Genomic DNA, 27142 nt, shown 5'->3' with positions numbered 1-27142 from the left:
CAAAAACAAACCCAAAACAATGAAAGCATCTTGTGAGAGGGGGGGAAAAAAAACCCACCGAACCGAAACAATGGAGCGTGCAGAACTTCTGGGAAGTGATGGTTTAGTTGATGGGAGTGGTCAGCATGAAAACTGGAAGTGATGGTTTAGTTGATGGGGGGGTGGTCAGCATGAAAACTGGAAGTGATGATTCAGTTGATGGGGGTGGTTAGCACAGAGACTGTTGGGAATGCTGCAGCAGAACCGACCACAAAGACAAGGGACTATGAACGGGAACACAATACAGGCATCAACTAGGAAACTGTAACTTGCCAACTTGTAAACAAGGGGGGGGAAAAAAACCACAAAAAGCATTTCACAGATTAAAAGTTCTAGGGAAGTAAACTTCTTTAAATTATTCTGTCAGTTCAACCCTGATTTAAAAAAGTATGGCTAGCAAAAATACATAAGCCTCAGCATATCTGTAAGTCTTGATCAGAGCAGCCATGAGCCTTTGATAAACGGCTGGAAACAAACACCCTTCTACTAAGGATGAAAGGAGAAAAAAAAAAACAACATAAAAATACTCCATTCTCTTCTCTCTCTCTCTCTCATTCCTCCATCCAATCAATGCATCTGCAGGATTCACATGCTTCAAGAAAAATCTTGATGCTGCTATAGATTGAGACGCGGGGAGACCGGTGGAGGAAAACAGACAAATTCTCTTAAAATACTGCGGGCCACATCGACGTTGTTCTGGGCAATTTCAAGTGCCCTCTTGACTTCTTCAAAGGAGTAGCCCTCTCCCATGAGTTTTGCAATTTTTGCATCCACATTTTCCGTGGAACTGTCAGAGCTGTATGCCTTCCTGTGGTGTATTTCTGGGGCAGTCCTCCGAGGAAGCGGTTTAGGGGGTCTGGCTGGTGCTTGTGAACCATCTGTTTCAAATGAAGGAGACAGCGATCACTATAAATTGGCTTAAAATCATGTTTGTAGGTAGGTCAAGCCTCATCAAGCAGCTTGAGAAGTAAAATTCTCAAGAAGCACGAGTAGATACTTCAATTCACTGTTATACCTCATTGTACAGTGTGGACAGTAGCTGAATTCAGCAAGAACATTCAGAATGGAAGCAACTGAAATACAGTTTTGATAATATGATCAAGAGTATGCAAGTTGCAATCTAAATGCTCCAAATTTGGTAGAAAAAGGGACTTTTTACAAAGGCTTGCAAGGATAGGATGAGTGGGAATGGATTGAAGCTTAAAGAGAGTAGATTTGGACTGGATATTAGGAAGAAATTCTGTTTTACAGTGAGAGTGGTGAGAGACTGGGGATGGGCTGCTTAAGGAGGCTATGGATGGCAGCTCTCTGGAGGTGTTCAGGCCACACTGGATGGGGCCTTCAGCAACCTGGGCCAGAGAAAGGTGTCCCTGCCAATGACAGGAGAGTTTCATAGAATCATAGAATTGTTAGGGTTGGAAGGGACCCCAAGGATCATCCAGTTCCAACCCCCTGCCATGGGCAGGGACACCTCACACTACAGCAGGCTGCTCACAGCCACATCCCAGCATGGCCTTAAAAACCTCCAGGGATGAGGCTTCTACCACCTCCCTGGGCAACCTGTGCCAGTCTCTCACCACCCTCATGGTGAAGAACATCTTCCTAACATCCAATCTGAATCTACCCATTTCTACTTTGGTTCCTCTCCCCCCAGTCCTATCACTCCCTGACACCCTAAAAAGTCCCTCCCCAGCTTTCTTGTAGCCCCCTTCAGATACTGGAAGGCTACAACAAGGTCTCCCCAGAGCCTTCTCTTCTCCAGACTGAACAGCCCCAACTCCCTCAGTCTGTCATGTTTTGACCTACATGATCTTCAATGTCCCTTCCAACACAACCATTCTATTATGAATCTAAGTAAAAAGAAAATGCAAACCAGCAATGATGGTGAAAAAAACCCATAGCCATTCAAAATTTTAAAGACTCTCAACTCTCAGCCACAGTTGGGGAATTTAGCTTTAAAAACAAACAAATTTGATCACAACTTTATTCAGGACCAGAAGCTGTGCAGGAGAGGAGCCCAGCCAAATATGCCTGAGGGAGAAAAACCCTTCACTTATGGATACATCTTGTAGATTCTGTTCAGTCAATTGCAGCTCATTTCATGCATGGCAGACACAAATAAGTACAGAAATAACTGGTAGCTAAAAAAACCCCACCAACCACCACTCTAATTTCAGTATTTTCAGTGGTGAGAACAGAACACAGTCCTCCCCTTCTACTTCCCCTCTGGAAATACCTCCCTGTTCCTCCTCTCCTGTGGAAAGGTTATCTGCACAGTTAATGCTGATGCTAAGAATCGTGATCTGCTGATGGAAAAAAAAAGCTAATATTCAAACTTGCTAATCTTCTCAGAGTCAAGAGTTTCCTTCTCAAGTAAACTTGGTACTTTACTGAGACCTCTTTATCCTCACTGATTCCACAATAAGAAGCTTAAATACAAGCAGCCATAGAGCAGAAAACACTTTCAAGAGCAAAGGGAAAAAAAAAAAGAAGTCTTTAATCCTTCTAAAAGTGTTCTAAAAAGTTCCCTCAGCAGTGACTTTGATAGCTAAATTAAAGGAATTTCTGGCTGTGATGCTTCCTGTTTACTTACACTAAGAGTAATGGCATTTTGCAGTGTTAAGTACTTCAGGGATGTTTCTTGACTGATGAAAACGTTCTATTTCTAGTACTGCTGTTACAAACTGCTACCTGGACAGAGAGAACTGTAATTCGACCAAGTGTGTTAAACAAGTCAGATGAATGAAAATCATTCACCTACTAGGTCCAGACAAGCTGTATTCTTCTTTTCACTTGGTTTTCATTCATTCAGATGAGAGTGTGGCTATAGATTGTAATTCCATTTCTTAATTCAGAGAATCAGAGAGTCACAGAGTGGTTTGGGTTGGAAGGGACATTAATGATCATCTAGTTCCAACGCCAGCCTGCCCCAACCATAGGCAGGGACACCTTGCATTAGACATGGTTTCTCAGAGCCCCATCTAACCTGGCCTTGAAATTTTTCTAGGGATGGAGCTCCTACTTATTTTGACTCTGGGCAATGTGTTTCACTGTCTCACCATCCCCACTGTAAAGAATTTCTTCCTAACATCCAGTCTAAATCTCCCCTCTTCCAGCTTCAATCCATTCCCCCTTGTCCTATCACTAAAAGCCCTTGTAAAAAGTCCCTCCCCAGCTTTACTGTCCTGTCAAAGGAAGACTAGCAAGATGGTGATGTTCAGATAACAAATGGATGAGTGATTAAAGATGTACAGTAAGGGGTTAAGATTACTTTTGTTCTAATTTCATTGCCTGCTTTCCTTGCAAATAGTTATGACAACCTACAGATCCTAAGGGCTATTTCTTATATGTTATGTTTCCCTCCCCCTGAAGCTTATAGAATCAGAGAAAGATAGGGTTTGGAAGTGGACCTATGGAGATCATCCAGTCCAACCTCCCTGCCAGAGCAGGTTCACCTGGAGGATGATGTGCAGGACAGAGTCTAGTCAGGCTCTGAATGACTCCAGACATGGAGACTAAAAAACAAATGAGAAAGAAGTTCAAATTTCTCACTTCACTGATTTTAGACATCTCAGGAGTGTAACAGAAGAATGCTCTTTGTATCTAATGCTGCATCATGTTAAACCCAAGAAGTTGTCTCTTAGAAACCTTTCACACTTCAAATACACACATCTCATTATGGACTTCATTTCTACAGAGGATGAAACAAAATTCAATTAGCAACTTCACATTTTCCCTGGCTTGAAGAAAATCCTTGTGCATAGATCAGCCCCTTCTGTATGTGTACTACATGAGATATTTTCTGCTCTCCCCAGCCTAATACAGGCTTTAAACTGATGGCACTTCTTCTATGAACCCATCGCTTTGCTGAAGCTTCCAAACAAACTTTATTAAGCAATCACATCATTTAGAAAGGTCATGTTTAATTCTGTCAGCAGCTTTGCAGCACAGACATTTTCTTCTCCCTACAGTGACATCTCTCTCTCTACAGCACACACACACTTCCAGATCCTCAGCCCTCTCTAACTCAATTCCCATTATTATTTTGTTAAGTGCTGACATCTCTTTCAGTATCTTTGCATCCACATAACATTTTAGCTGCAGCTGGATATCATATGGGATCCTGAGCTTAAAGATACTAAGCCTAAGCTGCATGTCCATCTGGACACTGAGATAGAGGTATTTAAGCAGGACTTTCTTCCCCAATCTCCTGTTCTCTCTGATGTTTCAGCCACTGCAGATGCCTGAGTGAAAACTGGAAGAGATTTTCTCATTACGTAATTCAATTAACGGTTTCCACAGCGAGGAGCTTCCTCTATCACTCACATTTCTGTCATTCAGCCCTACATTTAACCCTTAGGTAACAGGTTAGTATAAAGGCAGACACAGCCTCATTTAATATCTGAACAGGGACCTACAGGAAGGCTGGGGAAGGACTGTTTAGAAGGGCTCACTCCAACCTCCTTTTAGGAAGTTGTAGAGAGCAATGAGGTCTCCTCTCAGCCTCCTATTCTCCAGGCTGAACAAGCCCAGTTCCCTCAGCTGCTCCTCACCAGAGCTGTTCTCCAGACCCTTCACCAGCTTCATTGCCATTCTCTGGACAGGCTCCAGCACCTTAACGTCCTTATTGGAGTGAGGGGCCCAAAACAGAACCCAGGACTCAAGGTGTGGCCTCTGCAGTGCTGAGCGCAGTGCTGCAATCACTTCCTTGGTGCTGCTTGTCCCGCCATTCCCGACATAGTCCAGGATGCAGTTTGCTTTCTTGTCCACTTAGGCACACTGCTGGCTCATACTTACACAGGCTGTCAATCAACATCTCCAGGTCTTTCTCTACTGGGAAGATTTCCAAACATTCTGCCCCAAGCCTGGTGCATTACGTGGGGTTGTTGTGACCCCAAGTGCAGGACGTTGGCCTTGTTGAGCTTTATACAACTGACCCCAACTCAGCAGCCCAGCCTGTTCAGGTGCCCTGTACTAACTGCACATATTGGTCCATCAAGCTGTTCAGCATGATCTTCAAATTCTGTATCCCAATATTCCCCCTAGAGTTAATGAAATCCACCTTGAAATAACACAGGACAGCTTCCACCTAACATCTCCATGTAAAGGAATTCAGATTTGCATGTGAGTGCTTTAATAAGGCCAGGTGAGGGAAGAGGCAGCAGAACCAATATCCTTAACTAGCCTTTTGAATCTATTTCTGACAGAGTAACTAAATTCAGTGCAATACAGCAGACAGCTACACTGGAGGCCTAATTTTCTTCTACCTTTCTTACTGATCATTGGCTATGTTTAGGTAAAATATGCTAACTATCAGCAATATCTCCTTCTCTTGCTTCTATTGTACTAAGTTTAAAAAGTTGAATTTAAGAAATTTGAAACAACATGCCCTTGAGATAGTACAGCAGTCTCAAGGAGAAGGACTTGAGGGTGTCAGTTGATGGAACAACTCAACATGAGCCAGCAAGGGTTGCTGGCAGCCCAGAAGGCAGCTGTGTCCTGGGATGCATCAAAAGAAGTGTGACCAGTGGAAGCAGTGAGGTGATTCTGCCCCTCTACTCTGTCCTATTGAGACCCCACGTAGAGTACTGCATCCAGTTCTGGTGCCCCCACACAAGAATGGGCCCGGAGGATGCTGGGAGGATGTTCAGAGGGCTGCAGCACTTCCCCTAAGGGCACAGGCTATGAGAGTTGGGTCTGTTCAGTCTGGATGAGAAATTATAGAAGCCTCCCAGTAAAGGGAGAGTTGGGGAGGGACGTTTTACAAGGGTTTGTAGTGATAGGATGAGGTGGAATGGATTGAAGCTGGAAGAGATGATATTTAGATTGGATATTAGGAAGAAATTCTTTACAGTGAGGGTGATGAGACACTGGAACAGGTTGCTCAGAGAGGTCATGGATGAAGCCTCCCTTGAGGTATTCAAAGCCAGGCTGGATGAGACATTGAGCAGCCTGGTCTAGTGAAAGGTGTCCCTGCCCATGGTAGGCTGCTTGGAATTAGATGATCTTCAAGGTCCTTTCCAACCCAAACCATTCTATGAATCTATGAACTGAGTATGTTGCTGAATTAGAATAAATTTCTCATTACCTGTTAATGATTCAGTTAAACATCCTGACAGCAACCTTAAAACTAGTCAAACTGAGGCACAGAAGTTAAAAGAGCCACCATGCTACTCTAGGCAGCCAGTAGCTAAATTATAATTAGCCAGAGAGTGGCTCCATTTCTTGTCCAGCCTGTTCAAAGAGTCACCATAGAAAAGGGATGAAATAAAGAACTGATTAATTCAGAATAAATGCAAAAATAAAAGTTCTGCATACAGTTAACACTCTCTACATTGTCTTTTGATATCATAGATGAAGGTGAATCAGTTCAGCAGTTCTGATCTATGGAATGACAGCCACTGTGAAAAACAACTTCCCAATTAAGAGCATGACATGATCCATCACATAGCTTTCATTTAATTGAAATTAAATTGAGTATCTTGCTGTACACCATGCTGATTTGGAATGATGTATTTATAGCAAGGGTCTACACATGGGCATTTTAGAAGATGGCTGTGGGAAACATACAGAGAGAAAAGTATTAAGTGACATCAGAAAGATCCAAGGTCTTAAGAAGCAAGGCTCCTGCAGTAACTCAGGGAAATTCAAAGCTGTTCTACCACAGAACTGCAGGAATTGCAGGAAAACTCCAGATCATTAAAATATACTTAGATAATTGTTATAATTTGTACTATAAAATAATTTATACTATAAAATAATTTATACTATAAAATAATTTACACTATAAAATAATTTACACTATAAAAGAATTCATACTATAAAATAATTTTAAATGCCCTAAATAATTCAGGTTACCTCTGGAAGAAAAACAGATCCCACACAGTGCTATGTATAAAACATGCATGACAAAACAACTATTTTTTTTCCTAACAGTAGGAGAAAAAGGGAAAGACTGTAACATTAGTAAATGCATCCTCCCCCAAATGCCAGTGTTTCCCAAGGCATCACATTAATTCTCAGATGTGCTATTCCTTAACGTTCTGCAGCACTCTTGAGGCTTATTTAACTTCCCCTGTACTTTCAGTTGTATTTTAAGATGAAAAAATACATTCATTCTTTTCTACACCCCAGCAGGGTGGAACTACACATTCCTGGGAAGGAGAGACACAATTACTATTAAAAAATGTATAATTTTCCATGTGGGGTTGCTGCAATTAAACACTGCTGATATTACAACAGGAAGACAAAAGAAATGAAGTCCCTTCCTTTCTTTGTGCATTAGAAAACAGTTTTCATGATCAATCCTCTCTTATCTGGAGAATAAATAATGGCTCAAAGCGTTACTTGGTTTTTAGTGCTGTCTCTTCAGGCAGCAAAACGATGTGGGCTTGACAATTCTCTCCCTCATACACCACAACACATCTCAAGAAAAGGAAATTTGCCTAAAACCTGGTGGAAGGTAGCACTGCTGCTGCTTCAATTAATGTGAGTAGCTTTCCTTTAAACACCCATTTGTGCTGCCTGAAAACCACAAGCAAAATTTCCAGGGCTGAGGAATTGCTTCTGTTGTAGCTGTTGCAAATGGAAGACTGCATTTTGGGGTTTTTTTAGGTTCTTGTTGTTGTATTAAAAAAACCCATTTTGACATTTTCTTATGAGCTCAGACTGGCATATTAGTAAAGAATGAAAAAAAAAGATCAGAAAGCAGCAATACTTCACAGAGTGAAGCTACTTTTGTGTGGCCTTGTTTCAGGAATCATGCAACAAAGGTGGAAGTGAGATGTGTGTGCCCCAGCAGGGCTTCTGATGTCTTGTGAGCTTTTTTCTCCCAGGCAACCAGCACCAGAACAAGAGGACACAGTCTCAAGCTGCACCAGGGGAGGTTAGGCTGGATGTTAGGAAGAAATTCTTCACAGAAAGAGAGATTGGCCATTGGAATGTGCTGCCCAGGGAGGTGGTGGAGTCACCGTCACTGGAAGTGTTTAAAGAGACTGGATGGGGCCCTTAGTGCCATGGTTTAGTTGATTAGATGGTGTTGGGTGATAGGTTGGACTCAATGATCTCAAAGGTCTCTTCCTACCTGGTCTGGTTCTATTCTATTCTACTCTATTCTATTCTATTCTACTCTACTCTACTCTATTCTATTCTACTCCATTCCATTCCATTCCATCCCATCCCATTCCTATTCTTATTCTAGTCTATTTTAAAATGCCAGAAAAACCTCTGCCCTTCTCAAAAAAAGTAAGAAGAACTCCAATTCATTTATGCATGCACTTGGGCAGTGAGCAGAACTGATGCTCCCCACCCACAGACAACAGGTAGTCACTTCTACCTCTCTAAAGCAAAACCTTTTGGTTCTCCTGTGATGATCTCCTATTTTTGTAAAGCCACTTGCTGCCCAGAGTGACAAAAAATCCCTCACTGCACTTCATGAATGAAAGTTCTTTGCTTGATGGAGTTGCAATTTTCTACCAGAACAGTTTTCTACCTTACCTGTAGAGGGAGGAAATTGATCATAGTCTTGAGATGTCCGATTTGTTTTGATGTTTTCTCCAGTTACTCTACGAGCAGGTGGCAAAGGAACATGAGCAGATATTGGGTCAAAATGAGGATCTGCAATAAGAGAAGAACAAAAAAATCACAAACAAACCAAAAAGAAGTGTGTGAGCATTATTATCTAGGAGAGGGGTGTTAGGTTTGGTCTGGTTTGCTTGTTGGTTTGCCTTTCATTAGTTTGGGTTTGTCTGTTTGGTTGGGGTTTTTTGTTGGTTGGTTTGGAGTTTGTTGTTTGAGTTTTTATTGGCTATTGAACAAGTGTTAGCAACAGCCTAGATGTGGTTTCTGTTGTGGGCTCATAAATGTTTGTATGTGAAGGGAACTTCTTGCTGTTCACAGATTCATGGAAAGGTTTGGGTTGGAAGGGACCTTAAAGATCGCCTTGTTCCAATCCCCCTGCCACAGGCAGGGACTAGACCAGGGTGCTCAAGGCCCCATCCAATCTGGCCTTGAATGTCTTCAGGAGGAGGTCCTCCACAAGCTCCCTGGGCAACCTGTTCCAGTGTCTCACCAACCTTACTGTAAAGAATTTTCTCCTAATATTCAGTCCAAACCTACCTGGGTTTGATGAGATTATTATTCTAATCTGACAGGCTCTGATGGATAGCTGAGAAATCACCCCCAAGGCTTGTATGGAAACCATTCATCAAAGAGCCCACCATAAATCATCTACAACAGCTTATTTGACAAGATTTAAAGTGAGTAATATGGCTTTAGAAATACCATACAAATAAAAAAAGACCAATCTACACAACCATGCATGGCTAAGGAGATGTATACACTTCTAAGATTAATGAAATCTGCTGCTAGGAGATTGTATTCACTATGCAAATATGAAGAAAAATGGATGGCCACAGAGACATCTTCCAGATTTTTAAATTAAAAGTGTTTTTTTCTTTCTTTTTTTTTATTATTAACACCATCAGTGGTGCTTCTTAAGACTGTTTGGAAGCAACAACGATTTCAAACTCCGCATGGTTGTGGAAACTGCACACAGATAGAACAGAGGTTGTATGGGTCTCTGAGGGCTTCTGTTTTCCCTCTCCACTCCTATTACTGCACTGCTCAGGCCACACCTCGAGTCCTGTGTCCAGTTCTGGGCTCCTCAGTTTAGGAAGGAGGTTGACTTGCTGGAATGAGTCCAGAGAAGGGCAACAAAGTTGGTGAGGGGCTTGGAACACAACCCTGTGAGGAGAGGCTGAGGGAGCTGGGGTTGTTTAGCCTGGAGAAGAGGAGGCTCAGGGGAGACCTTCTTGCTGTCTACAACTACCTGAAGGGAGGTTGTAGCCAGGCGGGGGTTGGTCTCTTCTCCCAGGCAAGCAGCACCAGAACAAGAGGACACAGTCTCAGGCTGCACCAGGGGAGGTTTAGACTGGATGTTAGGAAGAAATTCTTCATAGAGAGAGTGATTGCCCATTGGAATATGCTGCCCAGGGAGGTGGTGGAGTCACCATCACTGGAAGTGTTCAGGAGGAGACTTGATGGGGTGCTTGGTGCCATGGTTTAGTTGATTAGGTGGTGTTGGATGATAGGTCGGACACAATGGTGTCGAAGGTCTCTTCCAACCTGGTCTATTCTATTCTATTCTATTCTATTCTATTCTATTCTATTCTATTCTATTCTATTCTATTCTATTCTATTCTATTTCTATCCTATCCTATCCTAATTCTATCCTATCCTAATTCTATCCTATCCTAATTCTATCCTATTCTAATTCTATCCTATTCTAATTCTATCCTATTCTAATTCTATCCTATTCTAATTCTATTCTATACTGTTCAGTGGGAATCCATTCAGCTTGGACTGCTGAAGCTTATATTACTTTTATTTTGAAGAGTAGAAGATAAATTAATTCCTGGTCCTGCACTGATGAAGAACAACCTTTGAATCCTGTACCAGGCTGTCTCTTTTTTACCTGGACGCACTCAGAGGCTTACATGAGGAAGTAATACACTGAGCTGGATTTGCAGAGACAAACTTTTGGCAAATTACTCAGTGTTAGGCCTTGCTGGGTGGCAAAAGAATGCATAAGAAAAACATCTCATGAAAGGTCACTCCAGCTCGACCTAAACCAGCTCACTTTCATCATGTTATCATTCACAAAGGTCAGCCAAACATCTACCAGGCCATTATGTAGTTGCATGTGACCACCTGTCATCTACCTTCTGGCCTTCCTGTGATCCTGTTCACAGATGACACTGGGTTGGAAGGGACCCTCAAAGGTCTGCTTGTCCAATGCCCCTGCAGTCAGCAGAGACATCTCCAACCAGACTGGGTTGTGCAGGGCCACATCAAGTCTGACCTTGAATGTCTCCAGGGATGGGGCCTCAACCATAGAATCACAGAACCAGCTTGAGCCGGAAGAAACCTTAAAGATCATCTAGTTCCAACTCCCCTGCCACAGGCAGAGACACCTCCTTCTAGATCAGGATGCTCAAAGCTTCATCTAGCCTGGACTTCAACACTTCCAGGGATAAGGTGTCCACAACTTCTTTAGGCAACCTGTTCCAGTGTCTCACCACTCTCACAGTAAAGAACTTCTTCCTATTGTCTGACCTAAATCTACCCTGCTCTGGTTTTACACCGTTTCCCCTTGTTCTATCACTACAAGCCCTTCTAAATAGTCCCTCCACAGAATTCCTGCAGGTCCTGTAGGTCCCCATGAAATATTTATTCCTCTCCATTCAGCTTTGAAGAAAAGCAGATAGGAGGACGATATTTAACCCCACCACAAGGTAAGATAATCACTGAAAATATTCCTGGGACAGGTAAACATCAGACAGCAACACCCTATGAAAGCTTCCACAGAGGAAAGAAAAGTCATGTCACAGGCATGCTCCATAATGACAAAAATCCTGTTGCAGGCATCACCAGGAAAGGCATTCAGTTTAATTAACCTGGCAATCAAAGACTTTCCAGCTCAAAGACAAAACCTGTAAATTGTGAATATAAGTTTCATCCCTTTTACAAGCAGAATACTGGACTGAAAGTGCCACAGTGATTCACAGGGAGAGACGGGTGAAAACTGATCAGCGAGGTTGTGAACCACAGCTGTCAGCAACTGTGCTCACAAGTGAGGGAGTTTTGCAGCAAAATTTTACAGCAGGGCTAACCAAGCAGGATGTTCTTCTCATAGAATAATGTAGGTTGGAAAAGACCCTCAAGATCATTCAGTCCAACCGTAAACCCTACTCTGCCAAGTCCACCACTAAGCCATATCCCCAAGCACCACTTCTACATAGTTTTTGAACACCTCCAGGCATGGTGACTTTGTCCCCTCCCTGGGCAGCCTGTTCCAATGCCTGACCACTCTTGTAGGAAAGACATTTTTCCTAATGTCCAAGTTAAACCTCCCCAGCACAATTTCAGGCTATTTCCTCTAATTCTATCATCTGATGCTACAGAGAAGAGACTAACCCACACCTCACCCCGACCTCCTTTCATACAGCTGTAGAGAGCAATGAGGTCTCCCCTCAGCCTCCTCTTCCCTCAGCCACTTCTGACAAGACCTGTTCTCCAGACACTTCACCAGATTTGTTGCCCTTCTTTGGACATGCTCCAGCACCTCAATGCCTTAAACTTTATCAGGAAAGAGAGAAGCTTCCCAGTGAAAGGAAAATGAAATGGAATACATTATGTCCTTTGTGTTCCTACCAGGGTGAAGGAACAGTTCATGTCCTGAGGGAGGTCTGCTTCCTGAGCCAGCAGGTTTTGTGTGCTCAGACATGCTGTGCCGAGCAGGTGGTGGGGGTGGTGGCAGTGAAGGGGGTGAGTTATCAAAGGTATCTTCACCTGCATTGTAAGAAAGAAAGGAAAAAAGAAAGAGATCAGCAGCACTTCATTAAGAACTGTAGAATAAAAAGTGATGCTTAAAATTTAGCTTTCTCTAGCTGCCAAGGCCTTTACTCTCAGGGTTCATCTAGCACTTCAGCAACTCCAGTAATGAAAATGTAAACCTGACTCCTGCTATGCACAACCTTCTTCTAAAACATGCTCTGGATGACCTTTTGCAATGCTCAGTTTCTTTTCTGGGACACTGGCAGGGAGAGATTTCTTTTAGTGGCTCAAATTCAATGAATTATAATGAAAGCTTCACTGAATATCCTGGTGGTGTAACAGCTGTGTTTCAGCTAAGCAAATGCAGATTCATAGAATGGTTTGGGTTGGAAAGGAATCTTAGAAGACCATCTAGTTCCAACCTCCCTGCCATGGGCAGGGACACCTTCCACTTAGACCACACTGCTCAAGGCCCTGGTCATCCTGGCCTTGAACAGCTCTAGGGAGGTGTCACCCACACCTTCTCAGGGCAACCTGTTCCAGTGTCTCACCACCCTCACGGTAAATAATTTCTTCCTAATATCTAGTCTAAATTTCCCCTCTTCCAGCTTCAATCCATTCCTTCTCATCCTATCACCTTTACACAGAAGTGGTGAAGACAGGACTAGAGTCCCCAAGCAGTGTGATTGTTGGGTGCTCTTCTCCTTCAATTCTATGTACTCTTGTACACTTCAGGGAGCAGACAAGAGTATAATGCAGGAAGATGGCAATGTTCAACATGTTTTATGGAACCAGAAAATTGGATGATGACACACATGGACAGGTAAAATCACACAGCTGAGTTTGTCAATGAAGGTGTGGTTGGTGACCAAGCACAGTCCCAGTATACATATATAAATTTGTGTATTATTTGTACATGTTTGAGTTCCCTGACTTCTGTGCATCACAGAGCAGAAATTAGGGTTGAAAAAGGTATCTTTCAGTGACTGGAGGCAGCAGTGAATTTTGAACTGTCCTTTGATAATGGAAAGCACCCAGATATAAAGTTATTGATTTCATTTTCCTTGGCTTAAATACCACTTCTCTGCATTTGACAAAAGAAATGGAATTAGGTATCCAAGCTATAGCAGGAAAAAACTCTCCATTCCTGTACCCAATTGCAATGCTCAAACTTCATATTAAGGGAGAAAGTGAATATAATTTATTTTAGGCAAAATGGGTTTGATTTTCTTTACAGCTTGATTTCAGATTTGGACTGTCTTTTCAAATGTCTTACATGAGGACTTACAAACAGCTACCAAGTCCAGATCACTCAGACAGATACTGACTCCTTGCTGTAAAATCTAGCCCATAGAGTTTGGTACTCTTAACATACTCAGCACTGGCTGCTTTTGAATAAACATGGCATTTGGTTGTTCATCTCAGCAATGTTAACCACGAAATGTGATCAGCAAAAAGTCTGCAACCTAAAGGGGGCACCAGAAGATCATAATCGGAGGGTGTCCTGTTGAGCAAAGAGCTGAGTTTTGGGTTGTCTCTGGTAGGAGGTCGTGCAGGTGGCAAAGGAACCGGAACAGTAGGTGCATCACAGACATCTCCTGAATGACACAATCACAAGAAGTGAATGTTTTCTTGCTGTACCCCTGCAACAGCACAGAGTACATCTTCTTGCTAAGCAGTGAGAAAGACAACCATACCTAACTCTGGATGTTTGGATTTCTTCACCTCAGAAGCAGCACTGTGTGTTCCATTCAGGACTCCAGCACATTGACCATTCTCACACACCCTGAAGACAGACATTGAACAGGAAGCAATCAGCCAGTTATCCAAATATGAACCCCCAGAATGACCAAGTACCTGAGCTGGCAGCTTATTATATGAAAAATGAATGAAAGACTTGATAAGTGGGACCAATTAAAAACAATTATGAGGTTTATATTGAGAGCAGATACTGGCTAACCATCAATAAAAATGCTTGGAAGGGCTGCACTGCTTTCCGGAGGGATGCTGATACAGCTTAAAAAACTTACTCAAGGCTGAAATGCAAGACAGAAGAAAAACTAATATTAAATATAGTTCTCATTTCAGAGCTCAGCTCATTAGTTTTATTCACACAGGTTAAGTCACAGACTCAATCCTGTTTTGCTCTCCCAGCTGTTGAGTTTTCCCTAGCAGAAATATGATAAAGGAAAATGGAGATTTTTGGTAATTATCCACTGTGAAGTACACAGAAAAGTCATTAAACAGAACAAACACCACAAAACCCAACCAACCCAAACCCCCCAAACCCAACAAAAACAAACACCAAAAAAACCCACAAAGAGAACACTACAACACACCACCAGCACCAATGCCTAATGAAGCATTTAAAACCATAACAATTGAACTAGCCAAAGAAGTTGTGCAGGTTCCTGTTCATTTCTGCATCAAAAAGCAGAATCTTGCTGATGCTTTGACCACAGTTTACTGATTTGTTTTAACTGGAAGCAGAATATGTCCTCAGAATTGAACTATTGAATATGAAAATCACCTGTACCCAACAGTCCAAAGTTGCCTATAATCTTGTCAGGAAAATATTGAAGGCTTCTTTTGTAGGAACATGGAAACACAGAATGGATTAGGTTGGAAGGGAGCTTAAGAGATCATCTACTCCTACTTCCCTGTCATGGGCAGAGATGCCTCGCAACTAGACTTCATTGCTCAAGACCTCATCCAGCCCAGCCTCAAACACCTCCATGGAGGAACCATCCACAACCTTTCTGGACAGCCTATTCCAGAGTCTCACCACCCTCACAATGAGGAACTTCTTACTAAAATCCAGTCTAAACCTACTCTGCCTCAGCTTAAAACCATTCCCCTTCGTCCTATTGCTAGACACTCTTATGAAAAGTCCCTCTCCAGCCTCCCTGTAGGTTCCCTTCATGTATTTGATGTCAGCTATAATGTCCCCATGGAGTCTTCTTTCTGGGCTGAATAACCCCAGCTTCCTCAGTCTATCCTCATAGCAGAGGTGCTCCAACCCTTGGATCATCTTTCTGGCCCTCCTCTGGACTGGCTCCAACAGTTCCATGCCCTTCTTATGATGGGGACACTAGAACTGGGTGCAGTATTCGAGGTGGATCTCACAAGAGCAGATTGAACAAGAAGAAACACCTGCTGGCCTCACTCCTCTTGATGCAGCCCAGGATACAGATTGCTGCCAGCTCATGCTGAGCTTCTCAGCAATCAACACCCCCAAGTCTTCTTCAGGGCTACTGTCAACCCACTCTGCACCCAGCCTTTAGTTGTGCCTGGGGTTGGTGTGATGCAGACGCAGGACCTTGCACTTTGATTTTGGAGTCACCATCCATGGAGGTGTTCAAGAGGGGATTGGATGTGGCACTTGTTGCCATGGTTTAATAGTCATGAGGTGTTGGGTGAGAGGTTGGACTTGATGATCTTTGAGGTCTTTTCCAACTTCATTGATTCTATGATTCTATGACTTGTCAAACCTTATGTGCTGGCCCACTTCTCAAGTCTGTCAAGATCCTTCTGAATGACATCCCTTCCCCTTCAAGTGAGTGCACCTCACCACACAGTTTGGTGTCATCAGCAAATTTGCTGAGGGTGCACTCAATGCCACCGTCCATGTCACTGACAAAGATGTTAAACAGCGCTGGACCCAGAACAGACACCCTTGAGGGATGCCACTCATCACTGTGTTCAAGTACAACAGGGAGAAACACAGGACAAAACCCCTTTCATAACACTAAGTACTGTTTAAATAAATGTGAAAGAATTAGGACTTTAGTCCTGTCATTGGAACTGTGGACTGTACACATTCAGGCAAAAAAAGACCCTGAGAGTTTCCTTGGAAAAAGGCCACCACACTGAACAATTCCAGCTTCAAAACAAAAATCCCAACCCACAATGCATTATTATTATTACTAAATACTGGCAAATCTGCCAGAGCTATATGCAGCTAAAATTTCAGGCCTTGGGTTTTTACCAATAGTCCAAACATTAACAAACTTATCAGCTTTGACCATATGGCAAGGAGGAATGAAGAAAGCTCTGGAATCATTTAAATTATATAAACAGGAAAGAGGAAGTAAAATTGTGTTTGTGGTCCCCAGAGTTGTAACTGGGAGTAATGCAATAAATGTAAGAGTAATTGCAAGACTTTAAAAACAAAGCAAGAAACCCCTAATGGTAAGAGCTATTTTGTTATTATTCAATAAATTTCCCCAGGGAAGTAGTAAAGGAAGTGCTGCTTCTATCTCTGAAACTAGATTGGCTCAATCTCTCAGATGCTGTGGATGCAACACTGACTCTTCAGCACAGACACCAGATCACAAAGAGTATTATTTAGGCTGGAGGTGAGGAGAAAGTTCTTCACAGAAAGAGAGCTTGGCCATTGGAATGTGCTGCCCAGGGAGGTGGTGGAGTCACCATCCCTGGTGGTGTTCAAGGGGGGATTGGATGTGGCACTTGGTGCCATGGTTTAGTAGTCATGAGGTGATAGGTTGGAGTTGATGATCTCTGAGGTCTTTTCCAACCTTATTGATTCTATGATTTTATCCTTTAATTTGAATCTATTCTGCATTTCCAATGACCAAATCAGCCACAGGGAGCAAGGTAACTTCAGATGGCACTACTGCAGACTCACTGGGGTTGCTTAGCCTGGAGAGGAGGAGACTCAGGGGTGACCTTATTGCTCTCTACAACTACCTGAAGGGAGGTTGTAGTGAGGGAGAGGTTGGTCTCTTCTCCCAGGCAGCCAGTACCAGAACAAGAGGACACAGTCTCAGGCTGTGTCAAGGGAGATTTAGGCTGGAGGTTAGGAGGAAGTTTTACCCAGAGAGAGTGATTTCCCATTGGAATGGGCTGCCCGAGGAGGTGGTGGGGTCGCCGTCGCTGGGGGTGTTCAGGACGAGGCTTGACAGGATGCTTGGTTGCATGGTTTAGTTGATTAGGTGGTGTTGGATGATAGGCTGGACATGATGATCTTGAAGGTCTCTTCCAACCTGGTTTATTCTATTCTATTCTATTCTACTCTACTCTACTCTATTCTACTCTACTCTACTCTACTCAGGTAATAATTAGCCCAGTGATCATAAAATCACAGAATGGTTGGGGTTGGAAGGACCTCCCAGCATTATCTAGTTAACCCCCTTGCCAAAGCAGGATCACCTAACAGGTTTTAGTTTGAGTCAGGAGTATGGAATGGAACAGATCTCCACAAGACATCTATCTCCACTTAAGGCATTTAGGTGTACATTGCAGAGAGGGCTCAGAGCACATAGGCAGACTCAATTGCTTCCAGATGATGTTAACTCAAAAGATGTCCTGGAGGAGCTTGTCCAACATGCTGCGGTTACTGAAGGGCACTCTGGTCACAGGCCCATGGTTAGGGCTAGTCTGAATCCAAAACTTCCACAAAACAGTTTAAATGTTCTTGGATTCAACTGGTCCCAGTTCTGGAGCCCCCAGCTCAAGAAGAACATGAAACTGTTGGGAGTGGGTCCAGAGGAAGGCAAGAAGATGATCAGAGGTCCGAAGGACCTTCTTGAGGGGAAAGGCTGGGAAAATTCAGCCTGGAGAAGAGAAGGCTCCAGTGAGACCTTAGAGCAACCTTCCAGTACCTGAAGGGAGTTACAAGAGACCTGGGGAGGGACTTTTTACAAGCATTTGGAGTGACGAAATGAGATGAGGGGCAATGGCTTTGAGCTGGAAGAAGGTAGATTTAAATTGGATATTAGGAAAAAATTCTTGACAGTGAGAGTGGTGAGACACTGGAACAGGTTGCCCAGGGAGGTTGTCCTCTCCCTGGAGGTCTTCAAGGCCAGGTTGGATGGGGCCTTGAGCAACCTGGTCTAGTGGAAGGTGTCCCTGCCTGTGGCAGGGGGGTTAGAACTGGATGATATTTAAGACCCCTTCCAACCCAAATCATTATGTGATTCCATGATTCTCAGAAGCTGCTACACCAAGGTCATTCTGCTCTTTTGTGTTGCAGTTGATGTATTGTCTGAGAAAGGTTATACCTTATGTACCTCTAGTCATGCAAGCAACTCAGCCTTTATTAGATGACTTTGCAGGGTACAGGGAGACATTCCTATGCAGAAGCACAACACACCAAGTTAAATAATGGCATAGGTAAAAGAGAATTAGGACTTTGCATTTTTTATTTCTTACTATTTTTTGTGCTTGGCCAACACTGAGAGTTTTATTAATCATTGATTTTTTTTATCTTTTTTTAAAGTCTCATACAGTAGATAAGTATTTAAGCACTTAAGATCATAAAGCTTGGACAGCTGTGGAATATTCATGTCTATGCACCGAAGATTGGATCAGCACTTCTAATAAAGGCAGAAATTGTAACCTGCATGCAAGGAGTGATCAGACTCTGACCTTTTCTCCCAGCTGTTCTAAATCCTGGTTAAACTGGTCTAAAAATGTGAATTGCCTGAAACTGGGATGAGAGGCATGTCAGGCTTTATTGATGGTGGGACACCCACATCACATTCTGATAGAGAAAGGGGAAAATGGCAATAAGTCACTGCCTTCTTTTTATTTTCTTGAACAACAGAATAGTCTGAACTTCTTAGATCAGTACTTGATTTTAACATCACACTTTTGACCTACAGGACCAGCAGAAAATTAGCCCTTCTTTTCCCCAAGACTTATTAATTTAATTCCAGACATCTAGGTGTCTTTATGAGCCAAAGTCCAAAAACGTTACCCAGGAATGATACAGATTTCAGCTGCCATGTCCCTTGGCTTCAAATCATCTTGCCATAATCCACTAACAATTCAGAACTGTGCAAGATTGGAGATACTATTTTAGAGCAAGTTTAAAGCAAACCAGATAATATTCCTCCTGAATGTTAAAAAAAGGTTCTCTTCCTGAGAAGCAGCAGCTAGGAAGATGTAGTACACATGGGACAAAAAGAATATAAAATGATGCACATATAGCTGCCAATTCACATATTTTTCAGTACCGTTATATAAAATGTAAAAGTTCACAATTTTCAAAGCTGACTTTGGGAATTTCAGACACATAATCCACCTTAAAATTAATTTTTGCAAGAGTTGTGAGGGTTGAAATTTCCTGGTCAGCTCTGAAAACCTCAAAGGATCAACTGTAGAAATTGTATTCAAAATCAAACCCCACTCTGTTCTGACCAACAGAGCCACAATAAAGTGAATTTCACAGAATCATAGAATCAATAAGGTTGGGAAAGACCTCAGAGATCATCAAGTCCAACCTGTCACCTAAAACCTCATGACTACTAAACCATGGCTTCAAGTGCCATAGGTTTATGACTGTGGTCAAATGAAACAGAGGCACTAAGCAGAACAGGACAGGATAGGGTAGGACAGGATAGGGTAGGACAGGATAGGGTAGGACAGGATAGGGTAGGACAGGATAGGGTAGGACAGAATAGAATAGAATAGAATAGAATAGAATAGAATAGAATAGAATAGAATAGACCAGGTTGGAAGAGACCTTTGCGATCATAGAGTCCAACCTATCACCCAACACCATCTGATCAACTAAACCATGGCACCAAGCACCCCATCCAGTCTCTTTCTAAACACCTCCAGAGATGGTGACTCCACCACCTCCCTGGGCAGCACATTCCAATGGCCAATCTCTTTTTCTATGAAGAAATTCTCCCTAACATCCAACCTAAACCTCCCCTGGTGCAGCTTGAGACTGTGTCCTCTTGTTCTGGTGCTGGTTGCCTGGGAGAAGAGACCAACCCCCACCTGGCTACAACCTCCCTAATCTGAGCTTGAAAATCTAAGAAACTTTCAGAGGCAAGTTTAACCATCATTAGCAATGTTGAATTCAATTAAACTCAGTGGAAAAAAACCCAGTGTTTTTGTAAGTAAGTTGCCTTCAAGGCTGCTAAATGACCTTACCGAAGCTTCATATTGTGACTATGAGATGGCTGCGAGCTCAGTACTACAGGATGGTTAGATGGAATTTTGTATTCATCATCATCATCTGTGTGATCCCTTGATTTGTCAGACAGAGGATTTGCTGAAGGAACAGGGCACCTGAAAAGATGAGAAAATGATCAGTTTTGCCTTAACTGTTCCATAATTGACCTCAATATAACACAGCAAATACCCTCCTTTAGCCTAAACATCCGTAACGAATGTCTGCCACAGACAAAAATCATCATGTCAAACTAGAACTTGTAAGACCTGACACAAATGATTTTCTCCTCCTGTATAACTGCAGTGTGTTCAATCAACATCAGACCTGATAAATACTCTTCATACCATTTACACTTCCTTTGTAAAACTGTATTAAATTTCACGGAAAATGCCTCACCAAGTTATGTTGTTTTATTTTACTCCATTCCTTTTCCTGGTTTTCATTTAGCACCTGGGAATCAATGCTGTTTTCTAACATTACCATGTTTATGTTAGAGCTAAAGTTAACTTACTTTATACTGGGGGTGATGGAAGCAGCTGGAAGAGGGGGTGAAAGCCGTGGGGGAACGTCGTAATCTTCATTTATCAGATGACCGTTTGAAAAGACCTAAAAATCACACAGGTGTTATAGAATAGTCATAGAATCATACCATGGTTTGGGCTGGAAGGGACCTTAAAGATCATGGGTATCTCTTGTTTATCATCACAGAATCCTCACCAAGTAGGTATTACAAAACAGACCTTGGGAAGACTGTGGGTAAAGCTTTCCCTAGGAGTTTACACAACATAGCTGTCGCCTGTCTCTCATACAACCTACAGCTCACTCCACACAAGAGCTGTAGAACACTTCAGCTTAAAACTTCTCATCAAAAGAGGAAGTTCTCTGTCATAGTTACTAGATGGACTACTTGGTTCCAGCTAACTCCCTGGAGGAAAATCAGTATTTCAAGACTGCAAACCAAAAATGTCCTTGCTGCAAGAGTGATCAGGCATCGGAACAGGCTGCCTAGCGAGGTGGTGCAGTCATCATCCCTGGAGGTGCTCCAAGAAATGTGTTGCCATGGCACTCTGGGGCATGGTTTAACAGCCATGGTGGTCTTAGGTTGAAGGTTGGACTCGACTATCTTAGAGGTCTTTCCCAACCAAAACAGTTCTATGATTCCATACAGCCAGTGGTAAAGATACAACAAATGATTCTACATTTAGCTTGGCTTTGGATGTGTATTTGTTTACTCGTTCTTCAGGTCAAGGAAGGTTAGATGTTTTCCATTAGAGTATGCTGAACTTCATGGCTCATTTAATGCTCTTTGGAAAAAAATGTTTTAGTAAGGAACACCACAACTGGCCTTTTGAATACTTAGCTTTTCATGCTAATGCACACAGAATATCTGACAATTTAATCACCTTTGTATACATCATCTGCATATATAGCATAGATCAGAGACTGAAGACTTACCAAGTCCTCACCTATGACAGAGATAATTGGAACATCTATTCCATCACCAAATGTATGCACAATTACAGTGTAAACCACTTCCAAAGTGGATGTGAGGCTATGTAATTTTCCCCCACCATACAGTGATATATTGATGATCTTAATGATTCTATGATCTTATTATCATGCACTACATCTATGAATGATTGGCTAAAAAACCCACAGCAAATCTAGACTTTTTTTCTCCAAGGTATTTTTAGAAGGTTTCATGTTAAAGTTGTAGCTTAGACTCTCTTGTCTTATGGCTAGACAGCAGTCTGTAGAGAAGAACTTGGGGGTGTCAGCTGCTGAAAAATTCAACATGAGCCAGCAGTGTTTGCTTGCAGCCCAGAAGGCAGCTGTGTCCTGGGCTGCATCGAAAGAAGTGCAACCAGCAGGACCAGTGAGGTGATTCTGCCCCTCTACTCTGTTCTCATGAGACCCTACCTGGAGGACTGCATGCATGTCTAGGGCCCCCAGCACAAGGACATGAAACTGCTAGTGCAGGTCCAAAAGAGGCCACAAAGATGATCAGAGGGCTGAAGCACCTTCCCTGTGATGACAGGCTGAGGGAGTTGGGGCTGGAGAAGAGAAGGCTCCAGGGAGACCTCAGAGCAGGCTTCCAGTACCTGAAGGGGGCCTACAAGAAAGCTGGGGAGGGACTTTTCACAAGGGCTTGTAGTGATAGAGAGAATGGATTGAAGCTTGAGGAGGGTAAATTTAGACTGGCTATTAAGAAGAAATTGACAGTGAGGGTGGTGGGACGCTGGAATTTGCACACGGAGCTCATGGATTCCTCAAGGCTCCCTGCAGGTGTTTGAGGCCAGGCTGGACAAGGCTTTGAGCACCCTGGTATAGTGGGAGGTGTCTCTGCCCATGGTGGTAGGGGTTGGCACTAGGTCCCTTCCAACTCCAACCATTCTATGATTCAACACATTGTTTATAGATTGCAGTATTTAACAAAGCATTTATTTCTGACCAGTCTCATTATTAAGGATCTACAGGAAAGATTCAGAAGCAGCAGATCAAAACTGACCAATAGAAGCAGTATGGTAGCCAGTACAAGCAGGGTATCAAATTAGGATGCCCATTTCCAAAGCTCATTTCATACCTTGGCACCTTCTGCAGGCAGCTCGTGGCGTCTGTGCTTCCTCATAAATCCCGACTCAGAGCTCAGGCGGCTGTGCCTGCCATTGAGGTTGGAAACTGCAGTCAGTCCTGCTTTGGGAGAAGCATCGCTCCCTCCTCGACATCCTACCAGCTGATTCGTCCCAAAGACGTCTCTGGGACACCAGCCCTCAAGAGGCATTGGCTGGTCTCTGGAAGGCACGCTTTCTGGGTGATGCAGGTGTCTGCTTATCCTGTTGTCTGGCGGAATCGGAGGAGGCCTCTCCGGTGGGGGCGGTGGAGGATCACGCAAGGGAGGTGGTGGTGCTGGAAGAGGTTTGTCTTGTTTCCTCACCATACAGGGAGAAGACTAAACAACACAGAAAATTACAAAAAAGCCCCAGAGTTACATCATCCAGGCATGCATGTTTCTGTCATGACTAAGTATCTTTACTATTTCTGTTTTCAAGGCACCACAGGCACACTTGCCAGTAAGATTCAATGTTAGTCTTGTCTTCACATGATGGAGACAACCTGACTTCTCTTCAGAAAGCATGCTTCCATTCCTGCTGCTGCATGAGTAAGCCAAGCAAGGAGTGGAAGGGAGCACAGATAACTGACTGAACCACATTTATCTGACTGACCCATTGTTTTTTCCCCAGAATCCTTCTAGACTTCCTGCTGCAGGAAAAAAAACCCAAACAAGAGAAAAACTACATCCAAAAGGGAATTATTGAGTGACCTTGAATAAACACAAGGAAAGCAAAGTCACTAGTGGTGTTCTCCAGGGCTCATTCCTGAGGCCAGTTCTCTTTAATACCTTGACCACTGATCTGGGTGAGAGGATCAAGTGCACTCTCAGTAAGTTTGCAGGTGACACTGTATTGGGTGGGAGTGTTCATCTGCTGGAGAGCAGAATGGCTCTGCAAAGGGATTGGGACAGGCTGGATCGACAGGCCAAGGTCAGTTGTATGAGGTTCAACAAAGCCAAGTGCTGGCTCCTGAACTTGGGTAACAGTGACCCCATAGGGGCTGGAAACTGTCCAGCAGAAAAGGAGCTGGGGTTGCTGTTTGATAGCTGCCTGAACGTAAGTCAGCAGTGTGCTTAGGTGGCCAAGAAGGTCTTTTCCAACCTGGTCAATTCAATTCAATTCAATTCAATTCTACTCTATTCTACTCTACTCTACTCTATTCTTACCATTTTAAGAGATGGTGGTCACAAAGTTCCAAAGTAAGAATGGCATTTGCTCTCACGTCACTGGTTAGCCCAGCATTATTCTTTTGAGCAGTACCTCAAAATAGAATCACAGAATCACTAAGGTTGGAAAAAACCCTCTAAGATCATTGAGTCCAACCATGGCCATTAAACCATGTCCCAGAGTGCCATGTCCACAGGTTTCTTGAACACCTGCAAGGATGGCGACTCCACCACCTCCCTGGGCAGCCTGTTCCAATGCCTGACCACTCTTGCAGGAAAGAAATTTTTCCTAATATCCAATCTAAACTAATATCCAATCTGAACATGCTGCTTAGATTGAAAATAAGGTGGTGCTGCCTGCAAGTCTATTAACATAAACAGTATATTAAATAAAAAAGTGTTTACTTAAGCTGCCAGTTAAGAAAAATAATTATTCCCCCTGTCAACAGAGGAACATAATGGCTGGGTCAACTTTTTTTGCTCTGCATTGTAGTTCTATTTCTTGTTTGCCATTTTAGAAAAAGAGGGGTTTGGACTGAAGTAGGACTGGCAGGACTGAATTGTTGGGGGTTTTATTTTAACTACAAAATATTTTGATCGTGACATTATTCTTTGCTGCCCCCCCCATCTTATTTCCTTGCAATCCCATATTTATTTATTTCAAGGAGTAAACTAAGCATTTTTCAAAACCACGTCACTGAAAAATGTAAAGGGATGGGATGGGATGGGATGGGATGGGATGGGATGGGATGGGATGGGATGGGATGGGATGGGATGGGATGGGATAGGATGGGATAGGATGGGATAGGATGGGATAGGATGGGATAGGATAGGAACCAGACCAGGTTGGAAGAGACCTTTGAGATCATCGAGTCCAACCTATCACCCAACACCATCTAATCAACTAAACCATGGCACCAAGCACCCCATCCAGTCTTTTCCTAAACACCTCCAGTGATGGTGACTCCATCACCTCCCTGGGCAGCACATTTCAATGGCCAAGCTCTCTTGCTGGGAAGAACTTCCTGACATCCAGCCTAAACCTCCCCTGGCACAGCTTGAGACTGTGTCCTCTTGTTCTGGTGCGGGTTGCCTGGGAGAAGAGACCAACCCCCACCTGGCTACAACCTCCTTTCAGGGAGTTGTAGACAGCAAGAAGGTCTCCCCTGAGCCTCCTCCTCTCCAGGCTAAGCAACCCCAGCTCCCTCAGCCTCTCCTCACAGGGCTGTGCTCCAAACCCCTCCCCAGCTTTGTTGCCCTTCTCTGGACACATTCCAGCAACTCAACATCTTTCCTAAACTGAGGGGCCCAGAACTGGACATAGTACTCAAGGTGTGGCCTAACCAGTGCTGAGTACAGGGACAGAATGACTAAGTAAGACTTACCTTCGGTGATCCAGTTGGGCTGGCACATGGTGACCGTGCCACTCCCTTCTGAATAAGATCCAAACGAGGAGGCACAGGTGGAAGACTAAGATGTGGGATTTGCAGAGGGTCTGGAAGTGGTTTTCTTCTTTGTGCAAGAGGGGAAGATCCTGGTGAAGTCACTGGTGAATTCTGCCTCTCATTGCACTTCAAGACAGAAAAGAAATTACTATTTACAGGATACTCAAGTACAGAACTTCCATTCCATGACTAAAACATTAGATGCTTGTCAAGTAATGACTGGTAGTAATTTATCATAATGGGCATCCTGTTGCTCTTTTAATTAATAGATAATAATAGACAATATATCCTGCAGTTACTAAAAAAGAAGTCTACAAGTTGTTCTACCTCAAAACTAAGATCCATGCTAACTTGTGATGGAAATAAAAGGATATATATCCCAGCAATATGTTTAAGAAAATTAAAACCAAGCCAACCAACCAAAAGTGATTGTCATACAGAAGGGAAAAACCACAGAGGCAGTCACAGAATCATGGAACTGGTTTGGCTGGAAAAGATCACTATGATCATCAAGTACAATTGTCAGCCTAACACCACCATGGCCATGAAACCATGTCCCAAAGTGCCATGTCACCTCCAGGGATGGTGCCTCCACCACCTAGCTGAGCAGCCTGTTCCAATGCCTGACCACTCCTGCAGCAACAATTTTTTTCCCACTATCCAACCCAAACATCCTCTGGCACAATTTCTGGACATTTCTTCTCACTCTACTGTCTGATACTAAGGAGAAAAGACCCAACCCCTGCCTCACTCTAACCTCCTTTCAGGGAACTGTAGGGAGCAATGAGGTCTCCCCTCTGCCCCCTCTTCTCCACACTAATGAATCCCAGTTCCCTCAGCCACTCCTCTGTCACCTCACAAAAGGTGGCTTTCAGCTTTAATAATTTCCTGTAAGCATTTTAAAGGAACAGATGGAAACAAAATTAGCTTCTAGTGCATTCAGCCAGCCAGGAAATAAATAGTAGAGAAGACACTAACTTCCCAGACAAGGTAACTTCATCAGATTTTAGAAGAACATGTTTTTAGAGTATGTTTAATTCACTTTCAGCTACTGAAAACTGCATAGTCTCCTATATTGTTAGAGCATTCCTCTGTGTTTCCATACAATACTACTTGAATCAATTATCTCAGGACTTCCAAACTCAGAGTTATTTACTTTTAAGAACTCCTCACTTCTTTCATTTTCTTTATTTTAAAAGAAGTAAACCCAGACACATACTGTACAAGTTAGAGTGACACAATCACACAGAATCACCAAGGTTGGAAGAGACCTCAAAGATCAAGTCCAACCTGTCACCACAGACCCCTAAATCTTAATTCATTGGGACAATGGCATATTAAACATTATGGAACAATAAACATAGTCTACTAGATATGCCCTTTCAAAAATGAGAAGAAGGCTTTTTATCCTTTACCTGAGCCTGTATCCCACACTTTTTTTTTTTTTCATGTGCATTTCATAACGCTGAGAAATGCATTTCACAATGTTGAGGAAAGGAAAGGTTCAGGCAATAACTACATTAGCTAATCCGATACCACAGGGCTGGCAATTTCTCACTGATGAGACAATTAACAGAGGTTTTGGCACCATTCTTCATCTTGTGTTCATAAAGA

The 27142-nt window shown here is 43.1% G+C and overlaps 1 protein-coding gene across 1 annotated transcript in view; it reads right to left on the bottom strand.

Annotated features, from left to right (window-relative positions):
• Nucleotides 1-341: 341 nt before the first annotated feature.
• Nucleotides 342-27142, bottom strand: part of CBLB (Cbl proto-oncogene B) — a 111587-nt gene continuing 84786 nt past the window's right edge. The window contains exons 11-19 of the mRNA XM_009896990.2: nt 25469-25654; nt 22890-23255; nt 20817-20911; nt 20284-20421; nt 14073-14161; nt 13842-13973; nt 12253-12390; nt 8536-8655; nt 342-917 (exon numbers count right to left, since the gene is read on the bottom strand). Coding sequence (XP_009895292.2) covers nt 655-917; nt 8536-8655; nt 12253-12390; nt 13842-13973; nt 14073-14161; nt 20284-20421; nt 20817-20911; nt 22890-23255; nt 25469-25654 — 1527 coding nt within the window. The 3' untranslated portion in view covers nt 342-654. The remainder of the gene's footprint in view (nt 918-8535; nt 8656-12252; nt 12391-13841; nt 13974-14072; nt 14162-20283; nt 20422-20816; nt 20912-22889; nt 23256-25468; nt 25655-27142) is intronic.

This window comes from Dryobates pubescens, chromosome 8 (genome assembly GCF_014839835.1).
Source record: "Dryobates pubescens isolate bDryPub1 chromosome 8, bDryPub1.pri, whole genome shotgun sequence".
NCBI classification, from domain to species: Eukaryota; Metazoa; Chordata; class Aves; order Piciformes; family Picidae; genus Dryobates; species Dryobates pubescens.
The sequence above is the reverse complement of the archived record's forward strand: the minus strand, read 5'-3'. Positions and strand labels throughout refer to the sequence as shown.